Source organism: Chlorocebus sabaeus, chromosome 27 (genome assembly GCF_047675955.1).
Source record: "Chlorocebus sabaeus isolate Y175 chromosome 27, mChlSab1.0.hap1, whole genome shotgun sequence".
NCBI classification, from domain to species: domain Eukaryota; kingdom Metazoa; phylum Chordata; class Mammalia; order Primates; family Cercopithecidae; genus Chlorocebus; species Chlorocebus sabaeus.
In genome coordinates this window covers 42,997,166-43,012,550 of record NC_132930.1, presented here as the reverse complement: position 1 = coordinate 43,012,550, position 15,385 = coordinate 42,997,166, and the positions used below count along the sequence as shown (strand labels likewise).

The window sequence follows — 15,385 nt, the reverse complement described above, 5'->3', positions numbered from 1 at the left end:
AGAAATAGGTTGAGCATCCCTGATCCAAAGGCCCAAATGCTCCAAAATCTGAAATTTTGTGAGTGCCAACGTGAAGCCACAAGTGGAAAATTGCACACCCAACCTCCTGTGACAGATCGCATTCAAAATGCAGGTGTACAACGCAGTGTATTCAGCATACCCAAGGGGAAAAAAGATCCCCCTAGCCCACTTCGGCTGTGATATAGCTTCCATCCACGCCCAGACTCCCCCATGCAAGCATGCTTAGATGTTACCCCGAGCACATTATCTTTTCCGCTATATCAATGGTATGTGTGAATAAGTGTAAGAAATGGTTGCTTATTGGTAGCGTCTAAATTCAGAGTCAGAACTGGGCGAGATGGCTCATGACTGTAATCCTAATACTTCAGGAGGTTGAGGTGGGAGGATTGCTTGAGGCTGAGAGTTCGAGACCATCCTGGGCAGTGAGGCCTTGCCTCTACAAAAAATTTAAAAATTAGCCAGACGTGGTGGCATACTCCTGTAGTCCCAGCTACTCAGGAGGCCCAGGTGGGAGGATTGTTTGAAGCCAGCAGATTGAGGCTGCTGTGAGCTATGATCATGCCCCTGCACTTCAGCCTGCGTGACAGAGAAAGAGTCTGTCTTGAATAAATAAATAAACTCACTGTCAGGCATGATGGTGATGCCAGACAACCCCAGACCATCCATTTGGGTGGCTGAGACAGTGAGACACTTGCTTTCTGATGTTTCAGTGTACACAGACTTTTGTTGCATGTACAAAATTGTTAAAAATATTGTATAAAATTACCTTTCAGCTCTATGTATAAGTGTATGTGAAACATAAATGGGTTTCATGTTTAGACTTGGGTCCCATCCCCAAGGTATCTCATTATGTATGTGCAAATATTCTAAAATCCAGAAATCCTCAAATCTGTAACACTTCTGTTTCCAAACATTTCAGATAAGGGATACTCAATCCATACTCCCATTTTACAGGGTAAAAGTTGAGTGGGAATTTTATACTCAGCCTCAGGCCATTGATCCTTTTTAAAAACTTGATTCTGAATGATACAGGATTAAAAGCAATGTCCAATGGGATCTGAAAATGAATTTGTTATAATGATAATAACAAACATTATTCTACCCCCAGTTTCCTCAACAGAGTATTTGATGCACAGATGGCATGCAGGCCTTTAGAGAAATGGAGAGTGAAGATATAGCCTGGGAAACAGTCTTTAAACAATGTGGCACAGGGTTAACATTCTCAGTGTATAAAAAGTTCGTCAAGTTTACAAGAGGAACAATAATTTATAATTAGTCAAGCCATGGGAACACACAGTTCACAAAAAAGAAAAGCAATGCCTATTAAACATAAAAATGAGTTTAACCTCACCAGTCATGAAATGCAAATTAAAACGTCAGGATGCTATCATTCCCAATCAAATTAGCCAGGATTTTTTTTTAAAGGTGGGGTATAATTCAAGTGTCAAAAGAGAAGACAGAAGGTGCCTTTGGCAGGTTGTTCTCAGCCCCAGGGCCTTTCCACAGGCACTCCTGGGTCCTTGGCGGGGAGTGCTCTGCCCCCAATCTTTGCACATCTGGTTCTTTCTCACTGAGTAGCTCCCACCTCGGTGTCCCTTGTGCAGGGAGGCCTGCCTGAGCATCATCTAGACCAGCCCTGAGTCGCTCAATTGCATGCCACCTTTTCCCATCCTTGCCACAGCACTTCTCATCTGACATTTTTATCTGTCTTTGATTATTTCTTGTGTGTTTCCCCCTACTAGGATCCAAGTTCTGTAAGGACAGGGACTGAGTCTGTCTTGTTCACTGTGAAAGCCCAGAGCCTGTGCAGTGTGGTGCATAGCAGATGCCCCCCGCCTCTGTGCAAACAACAGCTTTCAGCACGCTCCTGCCCTTTAGCTTGCTAATCCCACTTCCAGGAGTCTACTGAAGGAAATGTGCAAAAGCATGCACAGAATCTTACATACACATCAGATGGTGCCGTGTGTGTTCTGCCAGCGGTCTATTGCATCTGCATTTGCTGCCTCGCGTTTGTGAGTCAGGACAATGACTCAGGCATTTATGACAAGCTATAGGGACTTGGAAAAGTGAACACAGAAGATTAAAAAACAGGATGTATGGCTGCAAACAGGACTCTGTCTTGCAGAAGTAGAATGAGGCATCCTGACATCACGGGGGCTTTCCGTTTCCTTCTCTGTGCTTTGTTGTATTTTTAATTTTCCTTCCTTCCTTTCTTCTTTCTTTCCTTTCTTCTTTCCTCCCTTTCTTTCTCTCACTCTCCCCTCCTTGCTTCCCTGCCTCCCTCCCTCCCTTCCTTCCTTTCTCCCTTTCCTTCCCTTTTTCCTTTTCTCCTTCTTTCTTTTCTTTCCTTCTTTATTTCCCCCCTTCCTTTCTTCTTTCTTTCCTTCCCTTCTTCCTTCCTTTGCTATTTCTTTCTTTTCTTTCATTTCCCTCTTTCTTTTCTTTCCCTTCCTCCCTCCCCCCTTCTCCCTCCCCCACTCCCCCTTCCTTCCACCTTCCTTCTTTCCTTCCTTCCTTCCTCCCTCCCTCCCCTCCCTCTTCCTTTTTATATTTCTTCTATCTTTTTTCTTTTTTGACAGGGTCTTGCTCTGTTGCCTAGGCTGGAGTGCAGTGGTGCAGTCACAGCTCACTGCAGCCTCTACTTTCTGGGCTCAAGCAATCCTCCCACTTCAGCCTCCTGAATAACCAGGACCACCTATGCCCAGCTAATTTTTTGTATTTTTTGAAGAGACAAGGTTTCTTCATGTTGCCCAGGCTGGTCTTGAACTCTTGAGCTTAAGCAAACTTCCCGCCTCTGCCTTCCAAAGTGCTGGGATTATAGACGTGAGCCACTGCGTCTGGCTGTATTTTTCATTTTCTGTAATGTATCCACATTCCTTTCCTAATAAGAGTTGTATTTTTCATTTTCTATAATGGATCTGCATTCCTTTCCTAATAAGAGTTAAAACTTTAGTTTTAAAAGAGTACCACTGTTGGGAACTAGTTGACAAGGTAGGAGGAATCAAGGGCAGCTTAAGACCTTGGGCCTGAGGATCTCAACTAGGAAAAGAGGGGCCGATGGGCCAGCCTAGGCTGGGTGCCTGCAGCTCCTGAGACCCCAGGAGACCCGGAGGTTGGTTGGTTTCTTTACTCCCAGGACTGTCTGCCGAGCCCTCTCACTGGGGCCGGGCTGTTTTCTCAGCACAATTCCTCCTGTCAGTTGGGTAGGAGTGGCCCATTTCTGGCCTTCTCGGTGGCCTTTTCACATCTAGCTTGAGGCAGCTGGGAGATAAAGGCGAGTGTTTCATTTCTTTTTTGCCAGAAAATTACGGAAGAGAGTCTATATATTTTCCGGGTGCTCCATTTGGTGAGCACCTGCTCTGAGCTAGACCCGGGGCTCGCACAGATTGTTTGAGATTTTATTTTATGCTTTTATAAAGCCATAATGGTTGTTTTTAAAACTCATGAACTGAGAGTGGCATGTGTTCGATGCATGTTCCCTATATAGATGCCTGCTGGGCCAGCCTCTCAGGGGAGTGGTGGAGGGCCGTGGCCAAAACCCTGCCTGGCCCTCTGCAGGGAGCTAGCAGTCTATAGGGGTGACAGGTGACACCCCCTCCCATATGATCTCAGCTTGGGAGGTGAAGGGCAGGACATCTGGGGATTGCCCGACCCAGCCGGGGCAGCAGAAAAGAGGGAAGATGCAGCCTTCCTGGGCATGTGGGACTCTGGAGCCCCGGGCACAGGTTGACCAGACACATCGTGTGGTGGTGGGCAGAGGCACCAAGTCAGGACTTGTCCCCCACCAACTCCCACCACCTGCAAACCTGGCTCCTTCTTTGAGGAAAGTGACCTCTTCCCTAGTAAACATCATTCCCCTCTGCAGACAGGATACTTCTCAGGGTGTGGCAGCCACACGTCCCTGTACAGGTGGACATCATTCATTGTAATACGGGAGGTGTCTGGTTCAGGACCCTGAACTTTAAGAGACTGCTGACCTTTATGAGGCGACTGCTTTGCATAAGAATTCGAGTGATAGTTTCTGAAGCTCTCTTTTTGGGACATCTCGTTGGGTTGGTTATCAGCCTTGGAAGAGACACATGATCTGGACTTGCTGCCAATTGCTGCACATTAATAGTAAACAATCAGTTTAATGGGAGCTGGACACTGTTTATAGTCATCCACGGCAATGAAATTTGCTGTCTGTCAGAATGGCCCAAGAACACATAGAGCCCTGGGCAGGACAGTTCCCCCTCAGTTGCATATTTATTTACTGAGTTGTAGAGAAAAATAAGACACGGCTCCAGGCAGCAAAGAGCTTACAGTTAACAGGAGTGTGAGCAGATTATTCTAGTGTGAGCAGGTCAGTTCAGCAATAGGACTATGCAAGCCAAAGAGGCAGCAGCAAAGAAGAGGATGTGGTCACTCCTGTGGGTAGATGCAGGAGTCATTTCACAGAGGAAGTGAGGTCTGAGCTGGGTTTTGAAGGATGCATAGGAGTTTGTTAGGTGATCCTATGCAGAGGCAGAAACACTGGCAAAGGTTTGGAAGTAATAGGGCCATGATGTGATCATTTTAACCATATCTCTAAAATAGCCATGATGATATCTGATACTTGAATTCCCAGTAAAATACAAAATGGAAATATAATGGAATCCTGTTGTCAAGTACTGGAGACTTTGTTTTCTTACTTTTAATAGAAGTTTTAGAAGTGTGAAGTATTTCTGGCAAAAGATATCAATGAGATCCTAAACAAACGCCCTGTGCCCGCCACACAGTAGATGAAGTGTCACAGGTAGAATCGAGGCCCCTGCACCTGAATCTGGGGGAGTGACTCCCAGGAATGCGTTTCTGATTCTATCTCCTATGCTTGTGATGATGACTGACATAGTGGGTCTGAACGAACGCTGAAAAGGTTTTCTATTCTCTGCCTTCCGATGACTTGGGGTCAAGGACCCTCTTAGAAGGGGTCATGCTTCCCTGCAGACCTCACCATGGTGTGCACTGAGAGCTTCAGTGACAGAATAACGACAAAGGGTATTTTGCTTATATTCTATCTTTTCCTCCTATAGACTTCCATAGCTAGGCAGAACAAATAATGTTCTCTCAATGGCTTAAAACCCACCTCTGCCAAGCCCTGTGCATTCCCAGAGGAGCAGGAAGGGGGTGTGCCGTGGGGAGGGGAGCCTGCCGCTGCAGGGGTTGGTGCTCTGGTTTCCTCTTGGGTGTCGGTACACAAGTCCATTGGCAGGAAATGGTTCTTCGCCCAGTGTCTCATTTTGTAGCACAGGAAGGAGACCCAGGGAAAGTGAATGACTTCAGAGAGCAGAAGTGCCTGTACCCCCACTGGTCCCCTCTCACTGACAGTACAGGGCTCCTCTGCTTGCAGGTTGTGGGCTGGCCAGGATTCCACCACACCTGGAATGTGCTCTTCAGGTGAGGACGGCTGGGAAGGAGGGGGCAGGACACCAGTGAAAGGCACTGAGAGTATTGCTGGGGAAGAAGGGAGCTCTCGCTTTTCTTTTTCTTGCCTTTTAAAAAGTCCTGATGATTTGAGGATATATTCATTTATTCCCCACCCTCAATATCAGAAAAACTCTAGATTCCAAAGGTTCTTAGAAACTAAGAGCCTCCTGGGGAGGTAGTGAGTGTCCCAGCATGGGGAGGGTGTAAGCTGGGGCTGGGAGCCCTTTGTGGGAGGTGAGATGCTGGAAGAGATTTTGGAACTGGAGACAGGTGACAAGACACCCTTTTAAAGTCCTCATCCAGCTATAGCCTGGGTCCCACAGTTGGTGACAAACCACTAGTTCATGCCTTAACCCCATACTGTGCCAAGAATGGCAGAAAAGCTGTGTCAGTTTAAAATTTCTAATTTATAGACAGTGCAAGCACACCAATACTGAGTCCCCAGGAACAGTCTCCAGCCCCTTTTCTCTATCACGTGTGTTCATGGGTGTGTGTTCAGGGGGGAGTCATCACATGGTGGGAAGGGAAGCCTTTGGAGAGAGGCAGCCCTGGGTGATTCTGGGTTCCCTGTTTGTTTGCCATGTGACCCTGGGACAGGTGGTTACTGTCTCCAAGCCTCTAGCACCTCACCTATAAAATGGGGGTATCCCCATATCTGCTGAGAGTTAGAATTAAACAAGCAAGTGAACTAAAGCATCTAGCAGCTTATAGTTTCTGTAATAGGATACCTGTAAAATATGTTCCTCTGTTATAGGAAAAATGTACATGTAAGAGAAGTAAAATGGGGGAAAAAATCCCTGTGTATTTGCACAAGAGACGGTTTGAGCTTAATTTAAAATGTGGCAGGGATCTAGTATCATAAAGGCTCCGTTTCCATTTCAATGCCAAACAAAAATCTCCCCCATTCAGGTATCTCATTGTGTGGATGGTTTTCACCCAAAATGGCCCACTTAGGAGAAGGAGTGAAAAGATCAAATGTCCATTTCTCCTATTCACCCACACCCTGTCTGATAGATATCACTCCTTAAGCAAACCTGTTGCCCATGGCAACATATTCAGGAGATGGGCTGCCAGTTTCATTTCTTTGTCAGCTGGATTGGATTAGAAATGCAAGAAGGCTTTTAGACTTTTGTCTACACATTAGGATGCCTGGTAGTAAAAGTCAAGAAGAAAAGATGGTTATGGTCAACATGGGGCAGTGACACTCTAGTTTGAGGTGGTTATGGTCAATCTGGGGTGGCAATGCTCTAGTTTAAGGCAGTTATGGTCAACATGGGGCAGTGATGCTCTAGTTTAAGGCGGTTGTGGTCAACATGGGGCAGTGACGCTCTAGTTTAAGGTGGTCATGGTCAACATGGGGCGGTGATGCTCTAGTTTAAGGTGGTTATAGTCAACATGGGGTTTTGACACTCTAAGGCGATCATGGTCAACGTGGGGCAGTGACGCTCTTGTTTAAGGTGATTATGGTCAATCTGGGGCAACGATGCTCTAGTTTAAGGCAGTTATGGTCAACATGGGGTGTTGACACTCTAGTTTAAGGTGATTATGCTCAATCTGAGGTGGCAATGCTTTAGTTTAAGGCAGTTATGGTCAACATGGGGCAGTGACGCTCTAGTTTAAGGTGGTTATGGTCAACATGGGGCAGTGATGCTCTAGTTTAAGGTGATTATGGTCAACATGGGGTGGTGACACTCTAGTTTAAGGTGGTTATGGTCAATCTGAGGTGGCGATGCTCTAGTTTAAGGCAGTTATGCTCAACATGGGGCAGTGATGCTCTAGTTTAAGGCAGTCATGGTCAACATGGGGCGGTGACGCTCTAGTTTAAGGTGGTCATGGTCAACATGGGGTGGTGATGCTCTAGTTTAAGGTGATTATGGTCAACATGGGGTTTTGACACTCTAAGGCGGTCATGGTCAATGTGGGGCAGTGACGCTCTTGTTTAAGGTGATTATGGTCAATCTGGGGCAATGATGCTCTAGTTTAAGGCAGTTATGGTCAACATGGAGTGGTGACACTCTAGTTTAAGGTGGTCATGGTCAATATGGGGTGGTGACGCTCTAGTTTAAGGTGGTCATGGTCAATATGGGGTGGTGACGCTCTAGTTTAAGGCAGTTATGGTCAACGTGGGGCAGTGATGCTCTAGTTTAAGGCGGTTATGGTCAACATGGGGCAGTGATGCTCTAGTTTAAGGCGGTTATGGTCAACATGGGGCAGTGATGCTCTAGTTTAAGGCGGTTATGGTCAACATGGGGCAGTGATGCTCTAGTTTAAGGCGGTTATGGTCAACATGGGGCGGTGATGCTCTAGTTTAAGGCAGTCATGGTCAACATGGGGCGGTGATGCTCTAGTTTAAGGTGGTTATGGTCAACGTGGGGTTTTGACACTCTAAGGCGGTCATGGTCAACATGGGGTGGTGATGCTCTAGTTTAAGGCAGTCATGGTCAACATGGGGTGGTGATGCTCTAGTTTAAGGTGGTTATGGTCACCGTGGGGTTTTGACACTCTAAGGCGATCATGGTCAACATGGGGCAGTGATGCTCTTGTTTAAGGTGATTATGGTCAATCTGGGGTGATGATGCTCTAGTTTAAGGCAGTTATGGTCAACATGGAGTGGTGACACTCTAGTTTAAGGTGATTATGGTCAATCTGAGGTGGCGATGCTCTAGTTTAAGGCAGTTATGGTCAACATGGGGCAGTCACGCTCTAGTTTAAGGTGGTTATGGTCAACATGGGGTTTTGACACTCTAAGGCAGTCACGGTCAACGGGGCAGTGACACTCTAGTTTAAGGTGGTTATGGTCAACATGGGACGGTGATACTCAAGTTTAAGGTGATCATGGTCAACATGGGACAGTGATGTTCTAGTTTAAGGTGATCCTGGAACCCATACTGTGTGGCCTGTGGCTTCTGAGAAACCCTGGTGTGGTGCTCTGTTAGTTTCCTGGGGGCAGCTCTAATAGGTGTCCTCTTCTTTTAAGGATGCCAGTCAGTGGGTTTAGGGTCCACCTTAACTTGGTATGACCTCATCTTAATGTGCATCTTCATTTCATCTGCAAAGGCCCTATTTCCAAATAAGGTCACATTCTGATTTTTGGGGTAGACGTGACATTTTGGGGGACATTATTCACCTCACTACAGGTACCAAGAATGAGAATGGATGTTGGGATAGTGGCCTCTGCTTCAGTCTTTGAGTCCCCCAAACTTTGCAATAAAGTGGAGCTCACCAAATCACTCATGGGTCAGTGGGATTGTTTTCACTGAGATACGTTTCCTGGTGTACTTGACTGCCGAGAAACAACCGGACTCTGTTCCTTTGGGGCAGAGGGGACGGTGAGGGCTTGGAGAGGACAATCTGCATTTGAGTCATGGTTCTGCTGCTAACTGGAGTGTTAGCACTGGGCCTCAAGTTTGCGTGTAACTTGGGATAAATGATGTCTACTTTGAGGATGTTTTAAAGACTCAGAGAGTGTCTTTTAAGTATAAAATAGTACCTAGCTCATGCTAGCATTGAGAGGAGTGATAGCCAACATCAAGTTTGTCATTCTTTCCTGAACTCTGTTGATTGCAATTCTTTTGGTCACAAGTGACAGAAATTCCATATCAAACCAGCTTAGGCCACGGGAGTCTATTGGCTCTCCCAACTGAAGTCATGGGATTTGCTGTAGGAGCAGCTCCAGGTGCACTAACGATGTCATCCAGGATCCTGGGTTCTCGGGCTCTGCTCTGCCTCCCACTGTGTCATTCCCAGGCTGTGGGCTCTCATGCTGTGTTGGGGGGATGCCACCACTATGCCAGGTCCTGTGTTCTTACACCACACCGCCCAGAGTCCCTTTCTCAGCTCCTAAAGAAAAACAGGAGGATCCTGGCACTGCCCTCTTCCGGCCATCGGTGCTGATTGGGTTGTGCATCCATCCTGAAGCAATTACTGTTGGGGCTGGGACATTTGGGTGGCATGAACCAATCAGGGACTGCCCTGGGAACTTACAGTGGTGTTAGTTCCACCCCTTTCCTACTGCACATGCTGAGACTGGGTGTGTGGGAGAAGGGGAGATGGATGCGGGAAGGAAGCTGAGGGATGTTCCATACGGTCAGGTGAGCAGTTCCAGGAAGCTCAGGATTTCATCCGGGTCCCAAGAGCAGTGAGGTAGGATCACTAAGAGCTCAGCTTGTGATCCAGGAGTAAAGTTAGTGAACTGTGAGTGTGCCTGCCTCTTGCTACATGAGCTTGCCAGTGTCTTAACCTCTGGGGCCTCAGGACTCTCATGCTGGCTCTGGAACGTGTTCTGCATTGGCCGGCCGGCCATTTCTGGATGCCATCTCTGCTGTTGGAGAATATTTTCTAGGAAACTTTCTTGTGGTGGCTGGGGCAGAAGCCCTCTGTCTCACTTACTAGGACAAGGGTGAATTGGTGCTCTTCCAGGTGGAGAATTTGGGATCCTGGAGATGTCTTGCTCGCGATGGTGCTGCCTTTTGTGGGGAGCTAGTGGGGGCTTCACTGCAAAGCTGACACTGAGGGGCAGATGAGAACCCTGTCTTACCTGTGATGGACAGACTGTTGGCTTGCAACACCCTTAGCTGCCCCTACCAATTTCCCTCACTTTGATGCTGTTATTGTTGTTTTCCCCCTCATAGCACAAATCCCTCTGAATCGCTACCATGTCTGCTTATTTATTATGTTTATTTCCTACTCCCGCTTCCTGCAGAATGGAAGCTCCCAGGGCAGGGAGTCTGATCTCTTTTGCCCACTAATGTTTCTCAGCACCCACTGATAGTGCTTAGCTCAGTGTGTGTTGAGTTAATGAAAGCGTGCTTGAGCGAATTAAATGAATAAACTCCTTCTGCATAATGATTTTTGCTTTGGGGTTGGCATCTACATTGGCAGTGGTGTTTTCAGCACGTTTAAAGATTCCTCCTGTGGAACGGACGGTGCTCCTACCCATTTGGAAACTGCAATACTCGGGATTTGGGATTTGGCCCAAGCAGGTAGATGCTGGTGGACCATCACCAGGGGGAGCAGTGGGCACATTCAGCAGCTGCTTAGGAGAAACTGCATGGGGCACCCATTGCAGGGGCCAGGAGATCATCCTGGCCGACGGAAACAGCCTTTTGTCTTCCAAAGAAGGTGCCTCAGAGAGCTCTTAAGTATAAATTAGTACCTAGCTCCCAACTAGCACATAAGAGAGAAGTGATACCCCTGGCAAGTTTGTTGTTCTTTCCTGAACCCTATGTTGATTAGGATTATTTTGGTTGCAAGTGACGGAAATTCCACATCAGAACTGTAGCACTGTGGCACTTGGCTGGAAAACCTGTCAGTCTGGAATCTAGGGGTACCATTTCCTTTCTCTCTCATCGCTATGTTATTTTTTTCAGTTTTTAGTGGTCTTCTTTTAAAATAAAATAACCTCATGTTACCTAGGGGCTAGAAGAGATTAAGAGTGGCAGCAAACACTGATGGCGGGCTTGCGAAATGCCAGGCACTGTGCCAGGTTCTTCCCATGGTTGCTCTAAAGCTCCTCAACAGTTAGACAGAGTTGGTTCTAAAGTCTTCTTATTGTCCACATTTTACAGAGACGGAAGTTGAGTCAGAGAGGTGGCCCAACCTGCCCATGGTCTTATGGTAAGGGTTGGGGGGTGTGTGGGATTTTAGCTGGCTTCTCTCTACTATCAGAACAGGGCCGTTCACCTAAATTCTCTGCTGTGGCAGTCTGTGTCTGAAATCAAGGTATATGATTTAGAAGTAAGAGCTTTGGATTGTAATCCACTGAAATGTAACCTGCTACATGAGCAGACTGAGCAGGAGGAAGCTTTGCATCTGTTTCCTTGCAGTTGCTGCAACAAATACTCTCAAACTTCATGGCTTAACATGACAGAAATGTATTCCCATACAGTTCTGGAGGCCAGGAGATTGAAATCAAGGTGTCTGCATACCCACACTTCCCCCTAAGGCTGTGGAAGAGGATCCTTCCCAGCCTCTTCCTGATGCTGGTGTTGCTAGCTGACCTTGAGTTCCTTGGCTTGAGGCCGCATCCCTCCAGCCTCTGCCTCCATCCACACACGGCCTTCCCCTCTGTGTCTATCTTCTCCTCTGATAAGGACACTAGTCATAAGGGCCCACCCTGCTCCAGGATGACCTCATCTTAACTAATTGCACCTGCGGTTACCCTCTTTCCAAATAAGGTTCCGTTCTGAAGTTCCGGGAAGGCCATGGGTCTTGGGGGGCTGCTATCTAACCAGGACAGTGCCCTCACTGGAGCATCCAGAAAAAGCCAGAGTGGATGACCTGGGGTTGACACTTCCTCTGCATACTTTTTTTGGTGTGGTTTCCGCACTGTCACCCGGCCCACTGTGTTGAGCCTGTGTCCTTTCTGACACTCCCCCGTAGGAAGGCTGGACAAGACAGGGCTGGGGGTGAACTGAAGATTAAGTTCAGGTTTGTATGTGGGTAAGCTGTGGTCCCTCCGAGATCCAAGCAGAGGTGTGAAGCAGCCAGCTGGTTCTGTGATTGTGGAACTCAGAGAGAAGTCAGGGCTGAGGCATGTGTTTAAGATCTGCCGCATCTGTGGGCTTGATACCATTGGAAAGGACCTGGCTGCCTTGGAGAGGATACAGAGTAAGAAGAGACCTGAGCCTTGGAAACTCTAGGCTTCAGTGACAGCCAGAGCAAGACAGTCTATAAAGAACATAGAAACTGGGAAGTGACCTTGGGGAGAGGGAACAGGAGGTCATGAAGTCAGGGAGTGAGTGATGGGGTCAGGGCGGGAGGACAGAATGTCGTCTGGTGGGTTCGGTGGCCAGGAGAGCACTGGTGACCTTGGCAGGAGCTGTCTGGTGGTGAGGGTTGGGGAGCTGTGGCCAGGCAGGAGAGCGTCAATGACTGAGAGGGAGACATGGGCCTAGAGACGGAGAGAGAAGCCAACTCTGCCAAGAAGCTGAGCTGCAGAGGCGCGGCTGGGGGCTGGCAGTGTTTTATTTTATTTCATTAACATAAGAGAGACAGGAGCATACATTGATGTCAGTACGTGTGTCAGGTTGAATATATATGTGCCTTAACCCCTAGCTCTGTCTCCTCTGTCTTGGGGCAGTGACAGGGGACAAGCCCTGGGCTGTGGGCTATGCTTGCTCTGCATCTGGAGTTTACTGAATTCAGTTGACTCAGGCCCGAGACACTGCTTTGACCTTTCCCTGGGCTGAAGGCCCCAAGCAGGGGAGAGATTTCCTTGGTCATGAGCCCCTAGGGCTGACTGCTTATTCTTTCTCCTTTTCAGATGGATGAGATCAAAGGGAAAGACCGTGTGATTCTGGCCTTGGAGAAGGAACTTGGCGTGCAGGCTGGGCAGACCCAGAAGCTGCTTCTGCAGAAAGAGGCTTTGGATGAGCAGCTGGTTCAGGTCAAGGAGGCCGAGCGGCACCACAGTAGCCCAAAGAGAGAGCTCCCGCCAGGGATTGGGGACATGGTGGAGCTCATGGGCGTCCAGGTGAGAGGCAGCAGCTTGTGCCAGCCTCAGGCTGGTCCCCCATCCATTTATGGGGCATTCTTCTGGTCAGCCACAGAGGACACTGAGGCAGCATGTATTCATTCATTCATTCACTCGTTCACTCAGTATTAGAAGGGATGTTATAAATTCCTGGATAAATTCCTGTTATAAATTATAAAGTGCTGGACACTGTGTGAGGTGCCGGTGCATGGTGGCCTTTGTAAGAGATACAGGGTGGGAAGGGCCTGACCACAAGGTTCCCAGGGAGCCACAGAAGGATTTGAAGTCTCAGTGGCCTTCTAGGTGGAGTCTTCCACAGGTGTGCAGTGGGCTTGCATGTTCCCCACCTTGCTGTGTGGCATGTGGGACCCTGAATAAGGATCTCACCCATTATGTCATGTGAATTTTCTAAGAAGGCTCCACACAACTTCTTCAAGTACATTTACGTCTTGACTTTTTTTTTTTTTTTTTTTTTTTTTTTTTAGGATCAACATATGGACGAGCGAGATGTGAGGCGATTTCAACTAAAAATTGCTGAACTGAATTCAGTGATACGGAAGCTGGAAGACAGAAATACGCTGTTGGCAGATGAGAGGAATGAACTGGTAAGCAGCCCTGAGAGACAGGAGGTGCCTCACAGGGTGCAAAGAAGGGGCCCCGAGTCCCCGAAACATGCCCTGCACAGAAAGTTAATGCAGAGGCCTTCTGGTTCTCTGAACTTAACTTCTTACTTCTTTTTGATTAAAAATCTAACACATGCTCATTGAAGAAATCTCTTACTGCCATTTGTTTTTGCAGGAACTTATCTTGAGCAAACAATTGGAGAAGTTCCATGAGAAGCATGGAGAGGATGTTCATTGCAGTGTTGTTTATATTAACAACCCAAACCAAACCAAATCAAAAATTAAAAAACAAAAAAACCCCGATTGTTCCAACACTAAAGCACGGGGCATAGTGATCATGGAATATTTATACAATGAATTCTAGACTATCATTAAGATTGATGATGGAGACCCTATTTAACTGACATGGAAATGTGTTCGTAGTAAATTAAATGAAAAATGCAGTTTACAGAACAATAATACATTGTCATCATCTTGAATATTAGAAGTTACTCTTTTTTTTTTTTTTTTGAGACAAAGTTTTGCTTTTGTCTCCCAGGCTGGGGTGCAATGGCATGATCTTGGCTGACTGTAACGTCCACTTCCCAGGTTCAAGTGATTCTCCTGCCTCAGCCTCCCAAGTAGCTGGGATTACAGGCATGCACCACCATGCCCGGCTAATTTTGTACTCTTAGTAGAGATGGGGTTTCTCCATGTTGGCCAGGCTGGTCTTGAACTCCTGACCTCAGGTGATCTACCCACCTCAGCCTCCCAAAGTGCTGGGATTACAGGTGTGAGCCACCACACCTGGCTAGAAGTTATTCTTTTAGGTGGTGTAATTATGGGTAATTTTAATTTGTGCTTATCTATTTACTTTTTTGCTTAAAATTGTATATACTTGTAAACTAAAACTTATATATTACTTGTAAAAATAATGAACATAGACTTCTGGTTAAAAAAGAAATCTCCAGTAAAAATAGCAATTTCATGAATATGTTTACATTTTCTGGATAAGAGCAAAACTAATTTTTATGTAATGGCAGTTGATACATCAACTTCTTGACAGATGCCTCATAATTTTTATGTTTATTCTAATTTCTATTATGAAGGGAAGTATATCAGAAGAATATTTGAAAAAAATGAGTGGTGAACAGTGTCAATAAGTATCACCTCTCCACAACTTTAACAGGATCAAAATAAATTTGCTTCCTTCCAGTATTTTTAAAGGCTTTTTTTTTTTGCTTTAATCAGACTGTACATCTAATATTATGTCTCCACTCTTCATTTAAATATTTATAAGCTCATAAATACTCATGAGCTGCATAATAGTTTACTGAGTGGATTAGGAAAAATCATAGGCTTCTGGAAACATGTCAGATCAGACTGAAGTAGTTAAAAGTAGAAACTGATAAGTTTGCCAACGCTTCAATCTTTTTTTTTTTGAGGTGGAGTCTTGCTCTGTCGCCCAGGTTTGAGTGCAGTGATGTGATCTCAGCTCACTACAACCTCCAAGTGATTCTCCTGCCTCAGCCTCCCGAGTAGCTGGGATTACAGGCACTTGCCACCATGCCTGGCTAATTTTTGTAGTTTTATTAGAGATGGGGTTTCACCATGTTGGCCAGGCTGGTCCTGAACTCCTGACCTCAAGTGATCGGCCTACCTCAGCTTCCCAAAGTGCTGGGATTACAGGCATGAGCCACCGTGCCCGGCCTCAATCTTAAAATCATGAGGTAACTACTGCTAGTTTGGGGTGGTTCTTACATGTTTTTAATGTTTAAATAAATGCCTTGAAACCCACCAAGAGACTTTTTATTTTATGGTTATGAATTGGGACTTTTTTTCC

At 46.6% G+C, this 15,385-nt stretch overlaps 1 protein-coding gene across 1 annotated transcript in view; it reads left to right on the top strand.

The window, feature by feature from the left end:
- Positions 1-15,385, top strand: part of JAKMIP1 (janus kinase and microtubule interacting protein 1) — a 173,651-nt gene that overhangs the window by 102,389 nt on the left and 55,877 nt on the right. The window contains exons 4-5 of the mRNA XM_008017951.3: positions 12,731-12,940; positions 13,426-13,545. Coding sequence (XP_008016142.1) covers positions 12,731-12,940; positions 13,426-13,545 — 330 coding nt within the window. The remainder of the gene's footprint in view (positions 1-12,730; positions 12,941-13,425; positions 13,546-15,385) is intronic.